This window comes from Stenella coeruleoalba (assembly GCF_951394435.1).
Source record: "Stenella coeruleoalba genome assembly, chromosome: 3".
Taxonomy (NCBI): Eukaryota; Metazoa; Chordata; class Mammalia; order Artiodactyla; family Delphinidae; genus Stenella; species Stenella coeruleoalba.
This window is the reverse complement of record NC_137148.1, coordinates 169,247,600-169,260,802: the sequence shown is the minus strand read 5'-3', so window position 1 is coordinate 169,260,802 and position 13,203 is coordinate 169,247,600. Positions and strand designations below refer to the sequence as shown.

The window sequence follows — 13,203 nt, the reverse complement described above, 5'->3', positions numbered from 1 at the left end:
AGAGAGAGAGAGACGGCACCCGGCAGACACGGGGAGGTTTTGTTATCATTTATTTGTGAAGTTAAAAACGAGCGATAAAAAGTAAAAACTGCCATACAATTTTTTGTTTGTTTTGTTCTCAACTGTTTTCAGTTTCAATGTCCTCTTGAACCGATGAAACACGACAGACCAGTCCTGGGGGTGGGGGGCGGGAGGGGTGGGCGGCGGGGGAGCTGGGCTGGGGTGGAAGGAAGAGCAAGAGGAGGAGCAGAAAGGCTGAGTGCGGGGCTGCCTGACGCGGGGCGGGGTTCCTGCAATACCAATACCTGGTCCATGGAATGTTCCAACTCTAACTAAAAAAAAGAAATAGCAAGAGTGACTTTTTTTTCCTTTTTAAAAGTTTATTTTAAAAACATGAAGAGGGCCAAGGGTGGTAGTAGGGAGTGAATGAATTGCTTTCTCCTGAAAGAGGCAGTGTCAGGAACGCCGGGGTGGGGCGTGGGGGGGATGATAGAGATTTTTTAATATATATATATATAATTTTATAGGTTTTGTTTTGCTTTTTAATTTTTTTTTTTTTTTTTTTTTTGCAGAGATTTAGTTCTCGCTATCTTCTATGGCTGGCTCAACATGAAAGATCCCAATTTTGAAAGAAAAAAAGCATGTGAGACACACAGAATGAGCGAGAGAGCGAGAGAGCGAGAGCCCGGCACCGCCTGTGCTGCAACCTCGAAGCCACTCACAGCGAGGGCTCCCCAAGCACACCCCCTTGGCAGCCATCGCTCTCTCGACAAACAAACGGAAGAAAAACAAACAAAAAGCCCCCAAACAGAACAAAATGGAAAAAAAATAATAATAGATTTTCACAGATGAAGAAGTTCACATTCATTCGATTCATTGAGCCTGCGGAGAGGGAAGAGATAGGAATTGGTCACTACAGGAGGGGAGGCGGGAGACTGGGGGACGGGGGCGAGGAGGGGGCCAGGAAGCCCCTCTCCCGAGCCTGTGGCGAGCGCAGGCCGAAGGATGTGTCTGTAGCTGTCTAGTCAGTGCTCCGGGGCTCGGCTGAAGTCAGACTGGCTCCCTGATGGAGGAGAGAGTGACACAAAGGAAGGAGAAGAAGCAGGGAGAGAGGGAGGGAGGGGGAGAGAGAGGGAGGGAGAGGGAGGGAGGAGGGGGGAGAGAGAGAGAGAGAGAAAAAGAGAGAGAGAGAGAGAGAGAGAAAGAGAGAGAGAGAGAGAGGGAGGGCGGGAGAGAAGCGCTCAGGGCTGGGAGCGAGGGAGGGGAGGGGAGGGGGGAGGGGCCCTGTCTTCAGGAAGGAGGGCTGGCGGCCCGGCGCATCACAACATGACAGTCAGAGATCACGGTGTCCCCACAACACCCCTGTGAGGTAGGTTGGAAGGTGGCAGCGATCGTCATGCCCACTTCACAGACAAGACCAGGACACAAGGCAGGCACGGGAGCAGAGAGGCCGAGCCTGGGCGGAGCGGGAGGGCCCAGGCCCCTCGGCACCTCCCCACAGCCCACGGGAGGAGCCACAGGAGGAGCCACGGCCAGGCCACGGCCGAGCCGCACGGGGCCGCTTGCAGTACACACAGTCACTTGGACACGCGGGGAGACATCGTGGTTTCAAAAATAAAAGAATCAAAAGAACAAAAACCATGAAAGTAATGCAGAGCGGGGAAAAAATATCCGTTTTCTTCCCAAGTGGCCAGATTTTGAGTGAGTGAGTTAGCAGCCAGGATGGCGACCAGCATCTGAGCGGACGGCCTGCCCCCCACCCCCAGGACTACCCACCAGTTCAACAGTTCCTCCTTTTATTTGTTTCGCGCGGTCTCCCCCAGCATCATGACAGCGTTACACAGGAACAAGCGGGCCGGCGGAGGGAGGCCTCTTCGTTTAACCTCTGGACCCAGCACACACTTCCCCCGGCGCGTGGGGACTCCCGGAGACCTCTGGCCACGCGGCCCCCGCTGCAGGCATCAAGGACACACCCCGCAGGGGAAGGGATTTCCGGCGCTACCCACTAAGGCAGGATGGACGGTAGCCGGGGGTTGGAAGGAGAAAGGAGGAGGAGGAGGGTGGCAATTCCCACTTGCCTGCTGCTGTCCCTGCTGTGTGGGTGGAGGCTGGGGGCCGCCAGGACCTGGAGTCTGTCCGTAGTAAGCGGCTTGCTGTCTGTAATATTCGGCCCAGGCGGCACTGTAGTCTGGCTGGGAGCCTGGGGGTGCTCCTGGACCCCCTCCCGTGGCCACTTGAGCTGTGGAGGGGCAGAGGGCGGGTGAGTGTGGCCGGCACGAGGGCGAGCCCGGTCCTGCCCCCCGCGGCCCCGCCGGCTCACCCTGCTTCTTGTAGTACTCCTCCCAGGCCTTCGTGTAGTCCTGCTGCGGGGGCGCGCCGGGCTGCTGGGGCTGCTGGCCTGTGGACACAGGCTCCGAGGTCAGAGCCCAGCCTGGGGACACGGCCACCCACCCGCCCACCGCTCGCTGGCTGACCCAAGCCCCCGCCGTGGCCCAGGCACTCACCGATCTTCTTGTAGTACTCCTCCCAGGCCTTAGTGTAGTCCGACTGGCCGGCAGGTGGAGGCTGAGGGGGCTCGCCCTGGGTGGGCGGGGCCGCGGGGGCCGGTGCTGGGCCTGGCACGGGGCCTGGGGGCTGCTGGTAGTAGTGTGAGTAGTAGGCGGCCCAGGCGGCGTTGGGGTCTGCAGCGGCAGCTGCGGCTTTATCTGCGGGAGGAGGACGTGTGGGCTGAGCGGTGGCCCAGAAAGCTGGCCCCTCTCCGCCTGCCCGGGTCAGGTCCTTCCACTTACTCGGGTCGTGAGGAGCAGGCGGCTGCCACTGAGGGTAGGTATTGCCCCAGCCCTGGGGTGGGTACTGGTGAGGAGGGGGGCCTCCAGCACTGCAGGACGAGAATGGGGAACACATGAGCCAGGTTGCTCCTGGGTCCCCACAGAGGATGGCCACAGCTTGGACGGAGCACCCCTTGAGTGGCGCTGCGGGTTCCTGGCCCAGGGAAGGGCATGAGATGACTGATGCAAACGCCACAGGCTGTGCTGACTCAAGGAAGTGCAAGTCCCCGAGCGCACCATGCATTGATATACACGTGGGTGGAGACCAGGGGCAACACCTGTGGCATCTTTTAAGAATGTGTCTGTAAACAGGGGGCCAGCAGGGATCATGTCTGGGGCCAAACGCTCAGCACTTCCACGAGGCGGGGCTGGCCATCTCAGCGGAGGGAACGGACACAGGGTCTTCCAGTCTCCCTGCCAGCACAGCCCTACCCCACCCCAAACCCCAGGGAGCCGGCAGGGATACTCACTGAGGGGGAGCCCCGGGTGGCCCCTGATTGAAGGGCCCGGGGTTGAAGGGTCCCATGGGGCCGGCAGGGCCTGGGCCCCCGGGGCCTGGTCCCACTGGGCAGAGGGGACCCTGGAGGAAAGAGAATCGGACAAGTCAGTGGAGGGGGAGAAGGAGCCGGGCCCAGGCTCCCAGAGCCCCTCCCCAGCCCACCTCGATCTTCTCCTCGATGAGCTGCTTGGCGTGGTCGATCTGCTGGGGCGAGCCCCGGATGATGAACAATTTGAAGTTGGGGTCCCCGTTGGGTGGCAGCTGCCGGGAGATCTCTACAAAGGCGCCCGTCTGCTGGTTTATGGCTTTCACGTTCTCGCCACCTGCGGGAGCCACAGGCCATGAAGGGAGGGTGGGAGGAGAGCGGGGGAGGGATGGGGCCCGTGGAAGGGCTCCTCACCTCGGCCGATGACCAGCCCACACTTGTGAGTGGGAATGGAGAAGGTCATCTCCCCACCGGGAGGGCCCCAGTTGCCTTGGCCTCTTCCTCGACCTCGGCCCCCTGGGGGCATGCCAGGACCCCCTGGAGGGCCCGGGGGACCACTCTGCAGGGGAGGGAGGAGATGGAGGATTAACACAGGAATCCAGCCTGGCCCCTCTGTCCCCACCAGCCCTTCTCAGCACAGCCGACGCCACCCACCCTGAGGCTCTGGAGGAGATCATTGATGATCCTCGCGGCGTGCTCACACCGGTCTGGGGGCCCCATTATGTGAGCTATCTTCTCAGGACCCGTCCCATCATCTGAGGCAGCACCCAGAGAACAGAAACGCAATTATAAGAGAAGCACAACTCCAAACCCCCGTAACACCGCCTCTTCAGGGCAGAAGCTGGGCCAGGCTAGGTGTCTGAAATATCTCAGCCTCAAAGTGCTGCTCGCCGCCCTCCACGTATTCAGGGGCCGAGAAAGGCCGGCGGGCCCACGTTGCCAGAGAAGGAAACCAACCAGCTAAGGCAGGGTGGTGGATGAGGCTTCTTTCTGCATCGGGTATCCCCCAGAACTAACGGATGCACTTGACAGAACTCAGAACTGACAACATATCTCTCAAAAGCACAGAGGAGTCCCTCCTCCCCACAGACCAGCCACTCAGACACCCTCACTGCGGTTGGCAGGAGCCCAGAGCCGGGGCCGTGCAAGCTAACCCAGCCCAGGGGCCCCGGGGGCTTGGTCAGGAGAGCCCTCGGGCGGGGGAGAGGAAAGAGAGAGTTTGAAAGGAGAGAAAAACACACTCCCCCCTTCGACTTGGAAAGCCTGCCTGTCACCCACTTTCTCACGTGGCTGTCCCACCGGGGGGGAGGTGATGAGGCATGTCCTGCTGGTCTAGGAGTAATGAGGCACCGCAGAGGCTCAACAGGCTAACCCTGGTGCCAAGCTGCCCTCAGTGGACCCCAAGAGTGCTCCTCAGCGGACAGACCTGGTCAACATGTCCACATGCCCAGCGGACGCCCGGCTGGCCCCTGACCTTGTTTAAACTGTATCCGAACACCCGCGTCATTCTGGATCTTCTTGATCATCTCTCCACTCCGGCCGATGACCACCCCCACAGAATGCCTGGGCACTGGCACCTGAGGGTGGGTGGGACGCAGGAGAGTCAGCTGGGCTCTGTCCCCAGCCTGCGGCCCTCTGCTGCCCAACACCCCCCACCCCCTGCCCACCCTGGCACTCCATCCACCTGGGGAAGCCTGCACTCACATCGATGCCCCCGCCGATCCGGGATCCATACTCGTTCCGGTCCCCGAAGCCACCCTGGTCACGCTCCCGAAGGATGTCCATCACCATCTCACAGGCTTGCTGCAAACACACGAAGCACAGCGCTCACATAAGCACCGCCGCCCCACCGCGTGCCCAGGGGTCACGGGCCTAAGCTAAGGACCAGCGCACGTGTGCCGAGCTCTTTATCCGCCGCCCTAAGAGGCACATGTGGTGAGCACCCCCATCTTCTGGAGTTTAGGCCACCTGCTCACGTACAAACGGCCAGGAGGCAGAGTTCAGCAGAGAACAAGTCCTGGGCTGACTTCAAAGCCAGCGCTCTCGAAAACCTCTCCACTTGCATATGAATCTCCAGCTCACCTGCCTGCCCTCTCTCTGCCCCAGAACCCCTCGCCAGCCCCCAGGGTGCGCTCACCTGTACTTTGTAAGGGTCTCCAATGATCCGGAGCGGTTTGTCCACGTTTGTGTTCTGGGATCCATCTTGGATCAAAATCATCTTCACTCCAGCCCGTTCCTTTACAGCCAAGGTTGAGAGTCAGTGCTGAGCTCTCAAAGGACTTTCTGGGGCGTGTGGGGGGCCAGGTGTGATAAAAAAGGATGAAGGACCCTGGCAAAGCGGCTGGGGGCAGTGGTGTGCAGACGCACAGCCCCAGGGAGGAAACTTTCTTGGGAGGGGAGGGGGCCCACTCCCTTACCTGCAGCTGCTTAATCGTCTCTCCACCTTTGCCGATAACCAGGCCGGCCTTCCCCGCAGGGATCATGATCTCCTGCACTGTGCCGTTCTGGCCCCCGTTGGCGTTGTCGTGGAACTGTCCTGGGGGGCCCCCACGACCCCGAGAGACGATGTCATCCAGCATCATCTTTGCTTTCCTGGGAAGGGGAAGAATGGGTATCATCACCTGAGAGAGGACTGGCCTGGAAGCTCCACCCAGGTCCCAGGGAAGGCGATTCCAACCCACATGGTCTGACAGATGACAAATGGTCCTGTCCTCGGGGGTGGGGCTATTCAGGCCCAGGTTCCCCAGATCTCAGGATTCATGGGAATCATAGTGTCAGGACAGCCCCCTGGAGAGGGCAAGGCTTGAGAGACATGGTGTGGGAGTCACCCTCAACTTCAAAGGGATCCAGAGGGCTTCTGCCACTCTCCTCGTCAGTGGCAGGCCCAGCCAGGGACTTACTGCACAGACTCTGGGGCTCCTGTCAAGGACACGCTGCGCTCGGGTAGGCCACCGCTGTCTGGAGAGAAAAGAAGACAGGGTCAATGCCTTCTTGGGTCTGCAGACACCAAGAGGACTTTCCATGGAGATGAGGAGACCTCCAGAACAATCAGTGGCTACTTCTGCCACCGTGCGGTGGCCTGACAGATCAATTTACCTCCCCAAACACTTGGGAGGCTGCTCTACACGAGGCCAAGGTCAGGAAGCTTACAATCCAGTAAGGGAGGCAAAACTTTTAGAAAAAAGATGAGATGGAAAGCAAGGCAGATTCCAGAAAGTCCCAAACCTGGGCCCTGTCCATCACCACTGATGACGAGCAGCTTCCAGTCAATGAAGGGCACGGGTTAGGCAGGGCGAGCCCTCAGAAAGTCCTGCAAAGCAGGCACTTGCCAAGGAGCAGGCAGAACTGGACTTGAACCCAGGCCTGACCTCAGCTCTTCTTCCTAATGAGCTCCCCTGCCTCACACATTCCCGCCTGTTTTCCACCAGGTGTTTAGCTCAGGTGGCAACATGGTCAGAGCAGGGTCTGGGGTGCAGCTCCCTGCACTGCATTCCAGCCCTCCCCACTCACCAGAAAACTGAAGAGAATAAGAGTTGCAGCTACACCTTGAGGCGCCAGAGCCTAGCACATAAAACGTGCTCAATGAACACCAGCCCGTTTCACCTCTATCCAATCACGGCAGTCAGAGGATTATGACAGAAAGCCCAAGAGCGCCCCCCCTCCCCCGCCCACACCCCAGCCCCGCTCAGCTCAGCTCACCCCAGCCCAGCGCCTGTCCTGGCCCAGATCTGGCTTCCCATACCTGGAGAGATCTGCACTTTGCAGCCCGAATCCTGCTGGATTTTGTTAATCTGTTCGCCTCCTCTGCCAATGACTAGGTGGAGAAAAAGAACAAAAGCAGAGATTGAGGCGGGGAGCCTGGCGCTGAGAAGACTGTGTGGAGGGGGTCCCGGTCCCGCTGATGTTCGGGGGGTGAGGGTGGGGGGGTGGAGCAGCCAACTTGAGAGCTCCGCCGTCCCCCCGGCCAGAGAGGATGGGGACAGAGAGAGCATGAAATGGGCTCTTTCAGACCAGAGGTTCCCGGGCTGCCGGGGGCGCCTGGGAGACTGTCCCAGAGACAGGGGGATAACGGGCATCCCTGATCACGGCTGACCCACACTCACTTAGTCCCACCATGCCATCTGGGACTCTGTACTCTTCTGTCATTGAAGTCCTGCAAAGAGAGATGACGAGAGTCAGCCTCAAGTAGGAGCGAAGTAGGGGGGATGGAAGAGCCAGAGGGCCTCCTGGAGAAAGACCCCCAAAGCCACAGGCCCTGCCTTATATGACATGGGGACCAAGCCCCCACAGGCCCGAGCAGAGTCTGACAATGGCTTGGGGGCTCCCTCGGCCCACAGAAGATCACCCAACCTCTTGGGGCCTCAGTTCCCCTTCTGGGCCACAAGAGGCTTGGTCTGGGGTGGCGTGAACCCCTGGGCCAGTGCCGCTCCACCGACTCAGGGCAAGGAGGAGAACTTGGGCCACTTTCACAAGAAATCTGATGGTGTCATCTGATGTCTATAGATTTTAATTAAAAAAAAAAAACTGGTTTTGTATCTTTTTCATTTCATTCTCCTAGTAAGTTGTTTTTAATGCATTTCACAAAACTTCAACCAATTGAAAAAAAAAAAGAACAACAGAGTCCTTCACAAAGGATTCTACGCCAGATTCACAGAGGTCATTCTGGGGCAAAAAGGTAAGAAAGACCCTCCTCCCACCCCAACCCCCCAGCTCCTCCAGCTCTCAGGGAACAAGAAATCTACGGAAGACAGACGAGAAGGCCAAGGTCAGTCCCCAGCCTTTTCTAGGAGGAAGGAGAGCTGTGCTTCTGACTGTCCCCACTCCAAACAAAGGAAGCAAGAGGATGCAGAGATCCCCCTTCCTCGTTACAGCTAACAGCCACAGCCCTGTGCTCTCTACAGCCCCAGAGACAGTAAGTACAAGGGACAAATGAAGCTCCTTCTGCTTTTCATTCCTTTCCCTGGTCGACCAGCAAAGGAGACAAAGCCCTAAATGATGTGGCCTCAGACAGAGCCCTCCCTCAAGTCAGTACAAAAGGCCAGGGATAGCGAGGAAAGAAATGACATGTTCTCCAAATCACAACTTACCTGGGGGGAGGATGGATGGGTCCGAGCTGAGAACTGATGGCTGCAGAGAGAAAATCCAAAGGAAAGATTGGCCTGGCTCCTCTTTGGGACCCCAAACACTGCCGGCCCCAGGCATTCCTGCCTGCACGAGGGGCAACTAGCACTTATCACAGTGCTTCCGAGCCCTCCCGAGTGAAAGCAATGGAGCCCGCCTCAAAACCACACACACTCTGAGGTTTCTGCCTCAATTCCCAGGCTCTGGGTTCTCTAAAGCTCGTGGACCCCACGAAACACCACGAAACACCAAGAGCCTCCATGAAGGAGAGGTGTTGTCTGCTCAGTACTTCCAGCTCCCCAATGCTAGAAACCTAAAATCCAGAAGCTGCCCTCTGCCTGTGTCACCCAGTGGACTTACAGTCTCCCTGGGAAGCCAGTTTCTTGCTCTCCGGTTGGTCTGTGAAAAGAAGAGGATGTCAGATGCAGCACCCACCCACCCACCCACAGCTGCCTCAAATCTGATGCTGGTGCCGCATGTCCTGGCAGACAATCGTCCTGTCCCCCAGCCCCCACGGCAGAGCCAGGACAGGGGAGTAGCAGAGATGAACCCCTGAGGGAGGCCAGACTTCATCAATCCCCCGCCCTGGCACTCAGGGATAAGAAGCTCTTTGTAACAGGGGGAAAATTACGGTGGCACCCGAGTCCTTCCGGCTTAGGACCAAACCTGCCTTGGGGAAGTCAGGCTGATCACTGACTTGATACTCTGGGCTGCTCTGGATCACACTGCACGCCCCGGGGCCAGCCACACTGCACTGATGTGGGGCCTCGAGAGAACTGCCAACACTTCCCTAGCTTGGCAGGAGGGGAGGAACAGTCTTGAGAACTCACAACTTGGACCTGGTCACAATCAATCTGCCCTCCACTCAGCCACCTGATACCTCAGGATAGCAGCGCGAACAAAAAGAGACAACAAAGCTGGGATCGCTGAGGTTTTAAAAGACCAAAATGGCAGCGGGCTCCCCCCACTTTGAACCACATTCAAACAAAGGCACCTCACTCTCTCCCCGCTGCCCCTCCAGCAGGTAGTTACCTCCATCTTCTAACTGTCTCTTTTGGCCTCCAAAACCAAAATCAGGAGTGCTGTTATTCACTGTTGTAGCGGCATCACCTCCTATTTTGGCTGCGATCTAGAAATGAAGTTGTAAGCAGAGAAAAATTACCACCCAAAACCTCCCTCCGTGGTGCTTAGATCGACTTCTCTGGTTCATTAAACCCAACAGGTCTTGCTGTCTGGCCTGGGAGTGACTTCCCCCAGATTTTGGTAAGAGCCTGTGGGTTAAGACCTTCTAGAAAAAGTTTTTACCCAAGGCCTCAGAGTTTAAGAGTTATTCAGGAATTTCAAAACTCCTTTTTCTCTATGAGATTTGTGCCTAAACTGTTCGTGGCCAGAGTGTAATCCACACTGACTTGTTCTAGGGGTGAAAGGAACAGAAGTTCAGGTGCCAGGGAAGGTCCTCAGGGCCCCTCCTCCAGGGAGAGCTTTCAGACATTCACTTGCCCAAGCTCCTGGTCCTCTGGGATGCTGAAGAGCACAATTTTCCTTTATCTCCCTCACCCTCATAATCTTTGCATTTGTTCAACAAATCTTAGGAAAGTTTTTGTTTCAAGGCATCTGAACCCCTCATTTTGACCAAAACAGACCTTTCTCGGAACACGTTACATTTTAGACACACGAACAGCAACATCAAGTAAACTCCAACCCAACAAATTTAAGACCAGAGTCGGCTGACAGAATTATTACAAGTTTTCCAAAGAAACACAGCCGTGAGCTGAGGACCTATCTTTTCACCTCTAATACTTTAATAAAAACAAAACAAAAAAAAACACTTTGAGCCAAAGCTCTTGGGATGCCTAGATGAGGCCTTATCCCACCCCAAATGACAGCACCAACTCCCCTTGTTATAGTTGCTTCTCTATCAAGACAGTTTGGGGACAACCAGATCAAATGCAGCTTAGAACCCTATCCCACCCCAGGGGTGAAAGCCACAGACAACGCTGGGAGGAGAAGAGGGCATTCCCCTGACGGGACCTCCCACTGTGTCCTGGAGGTTTGGGGACAATCCTGAGTGAGAAAGCACTCAATGGCCTGAGCCCGGTCAGCTTCCTTTTGAAAGGGCAACAAAGTCCTCACTTTCTATGGGCCTCCTCCCCTCAGGCCATGGGGAGGCCGAGAATGGAGCCGGGGAGGTCACACACCAGCATGTGACACCTCCATGGAGTCATCATGCCCCAAAACACAGTGGTGGGACCCTTCCCTTCTGTCCCCAAAAGAGACAGACCACGCTTTCAAGTCACCAGAAGCATCAAAAAGTGCCAGTCCCTAGGCCCACCCTCCCCATTTCAACTAAGTGCTTGGCCACTGCCTGGCAGCCAAAGAGTCCCCTTTCCACTTTCCAGGCTCAAGAGGACTTTTCTCCCCCCCCCCACCCCGAAGTCCCTCCTTCCTAGGGAGCAAGCAGAAATGGGACCGGGGTGGGGGCAAACAGTGCTTTTTGCCCTGATGGGGAAGTGGGGGCACACAAGACCTCCCTGGGAAGGCGAGCCCCCTGCTTCCAGGAGTGGAGCATGTCTTAACGGGGGAGGGAAGTCCCCAAAGTGAGTCCCCGCGCTCCAGGTACCCTGCACACCCAGGGGCCGCTCTTGGGTGAACCCCGGACGACCCTTCCCCCTGCAGGGGGTCACCCCCGGAGGGAGCCCCACTCCAGGTGTCTGGGGAGGCCCAGGCCCCCGCCCACCGCCCCACGTGACCCCGCGGCGGCCCCGCCCCCCCCGCGACCCCGCGCGCGCACGTGACCCCGCCCCCTCCCCCGCCCGCGCGCGCGCCCCTCAGGCCCGCGGCCTCCTCACCTGGCGGGCCCGCTGCACTGCGTCTGCGAAGGCGTCCTTGCGGATTCCCGGGCCACCCCCGCCGGGCGGCTGCGAGGGGCCCCCGGCTGACCCTCCGCCTGGGCCGCCGCCGCCTGGACCGCCGCCGCCCCGGTCCCCCGCGCCCGGCGGGCCGGGCGGCGGGCCTCCCCCGGCACCCCCGGCTCCTCCGGAGCCCCCGCCCCCGCCGGCGGGTGGCGGCGGCCCGGGCGGGGGTCCTCCCGTGCTGTAGTCCGACATGGCGCGGCGGGGCCGGGCCTGGCGCGGAGGCTGAAGCTGAGGAGGCGGCGGCGGCAGCAGCGGCTCAACGCGGGAACAAGGCCTCGCTCCACACGGCCGCGGAGCACTCTGGGAACCCAGCGGCTGGAAAGACGACGAGGGGGGAGAGGGACGCCCCCTCCCGACACCGGCTTGACGGACGGCGCCGGCGGGCCAATGGAAGGCGGCTGCTGCTCCCGGGACGCCAATCACGGGCTCTGGAGGCGAGCGGCCAATCGGAGTGCCGCGAGGGGCAGTGGGCGGGAGGCGCCGCGAGATCGACAGCTTTCCGAGGCAGTGGGCTGCGGGCTGCTGGCGCTGGGAGGGCAAATCGAGGAGATCCGAGAAGACCCGAGGCCCAATGAAGCGGGAGTTCCAGAATCGGTGGGCGGCTTCAGAACCGGATTGATGGCTCGGAAGAGTCAAGTGGACAGGAAGGAGGGATCTGGCGAAAGGCTTCTTTGAACGGCTGGGCGGGCATCCGGCGAGATAGTCGTCTACGCAAGCCAATGAGTACACATGGAAGGAGGTTTTTATAGAGATTGGCAATCAACGTATCCAGTCTCTGACGAGATCTGTGTGACGCGCTTGCGTTTGGACTGAATTACTTTCGCTCTTAACCAGAATCCTTTTCTAGTCCTGTCTTCTAAGCCAATGGTTGAGTGGCGGGGGCGGGCGCAAGGTGACTGACACCTCCCCGGACAAATGGCAATGAAGGAAATAAAGGTGCTTCGTTTTGGTGGGAGCCAGTGGAAGCGCAGCTGCATTGGGGCGGAGCCGGCCACCAGACGGCGGGAGGGGATTAGCCGTAGCCGGAGTGAATGGCAGGCGACGTGGGCATTGGCGACCGGCTGCCGGAATTCAGGCCTGACGTCTGGGTTAGCGCCCCAGGAACCTGGCTGGGTAGGCCATGCACGTGGCCTGCTTGAGGCCTTGGAGACGGGTGCTTCCGGGGGTGGGGTGGCCCCAAAGCAAGAGGAAATCGAGGGATCCACTGTACCCCCTCTCTTCTCTCCACCCAGGGATCTAGAGCCCCCACTTCTCTTCCAGCACTCACGGAACCAGCTCTCCTCCCGAACTCAAGGGTCTAGGGCCTTTGGTTTCCTCCCAGGACCGAGGGATCCCAGCCTCTTAATTCCACACCCCACATCCGCTTCACATACGGTCTTTGGATCCGAGCTCCAAGCTCTGATCCTAGGCCCTCATTTTCTCTCCTAGACCTAGGCTTCTTCCAGGCTTCCAATTCCCATTCAGGACTGAGGGGCTCAAGGTACCCATCCCTGCTCCAGGACCCAGGGATCCAGATACCCAGCTCCTTCTTAGACCCAGGGTATTCCAGGTTCCCAGCTTACCCACTGGACCCAGGTATACCGGGTCCCCAGCTCTTATCCTAGACCCAGGATTCCAGGTCCCTAGCTCACTTCCTGGAACCAAGGATTCCAGGTCCCTAGCTTTCTTGCTGGACCCAGGGAGTCCTAGTTCTGTCCTAGACCCAGAGATTCCAGATAACCAGCTCCTCTCTTGGACCCAGGTATAACAGATCCCCAGTTGCCCTCCTGGACCCGGGTATCCCAGACACGTCCAACAGAAATCATCACTTTATTCCTGGTTGTCTCCACATTCACCCTTTTGCCCTGGAACAAG

The 13,203-nt window shown here is 58.6% G+C and overlaps 1 protein-coding gene across 1 annotated transcript; it reads right to left on the bottom strand.

The window, feature by feature from the left end:
• Positions 1-27: 27 nt before the first annotated feature.
• On the bottom strand, positions 28-12,062 carry KHSRP (KH-type splicing regulatory protein). The gene is made up of 19 exons (XM_079916884.1): positions 11,284-12,062; positions 9,467-9,563; positions 8,795-8,833; positions 8,401-8,440; positions 7,417-7,466; positions 7,056-7,127; positions 6,214-6,271; positions 5,731-5,905; positions 5,451-5,549; positions 5,018-5,116; positions 4,788-4,890; positions 3,968-4,068; positions 3,728-3,872; positions 3,490-3,650; positions 3,299-3,408; positions 2,790-2,878; positions 2,505-2,705; positions 2,321-2,398; positions 28-2,239 (listed from the first exon to the last, which is right to left on the bottom strand). The coding sequence occupies exons 1-19, from the start codon at positions 11,539-11,541 to the stop codon at positions 1,962-1,964; spliced, it is 2,253 nt and encodes a 750-aa protein (XP_079773010.1). The 5' UTR covers positions 11,542-12,062; the 3' UTR covers positions 28-1,961.
• Positions 12,063-13,203: the final 1,141 nt, after the last annotated feature.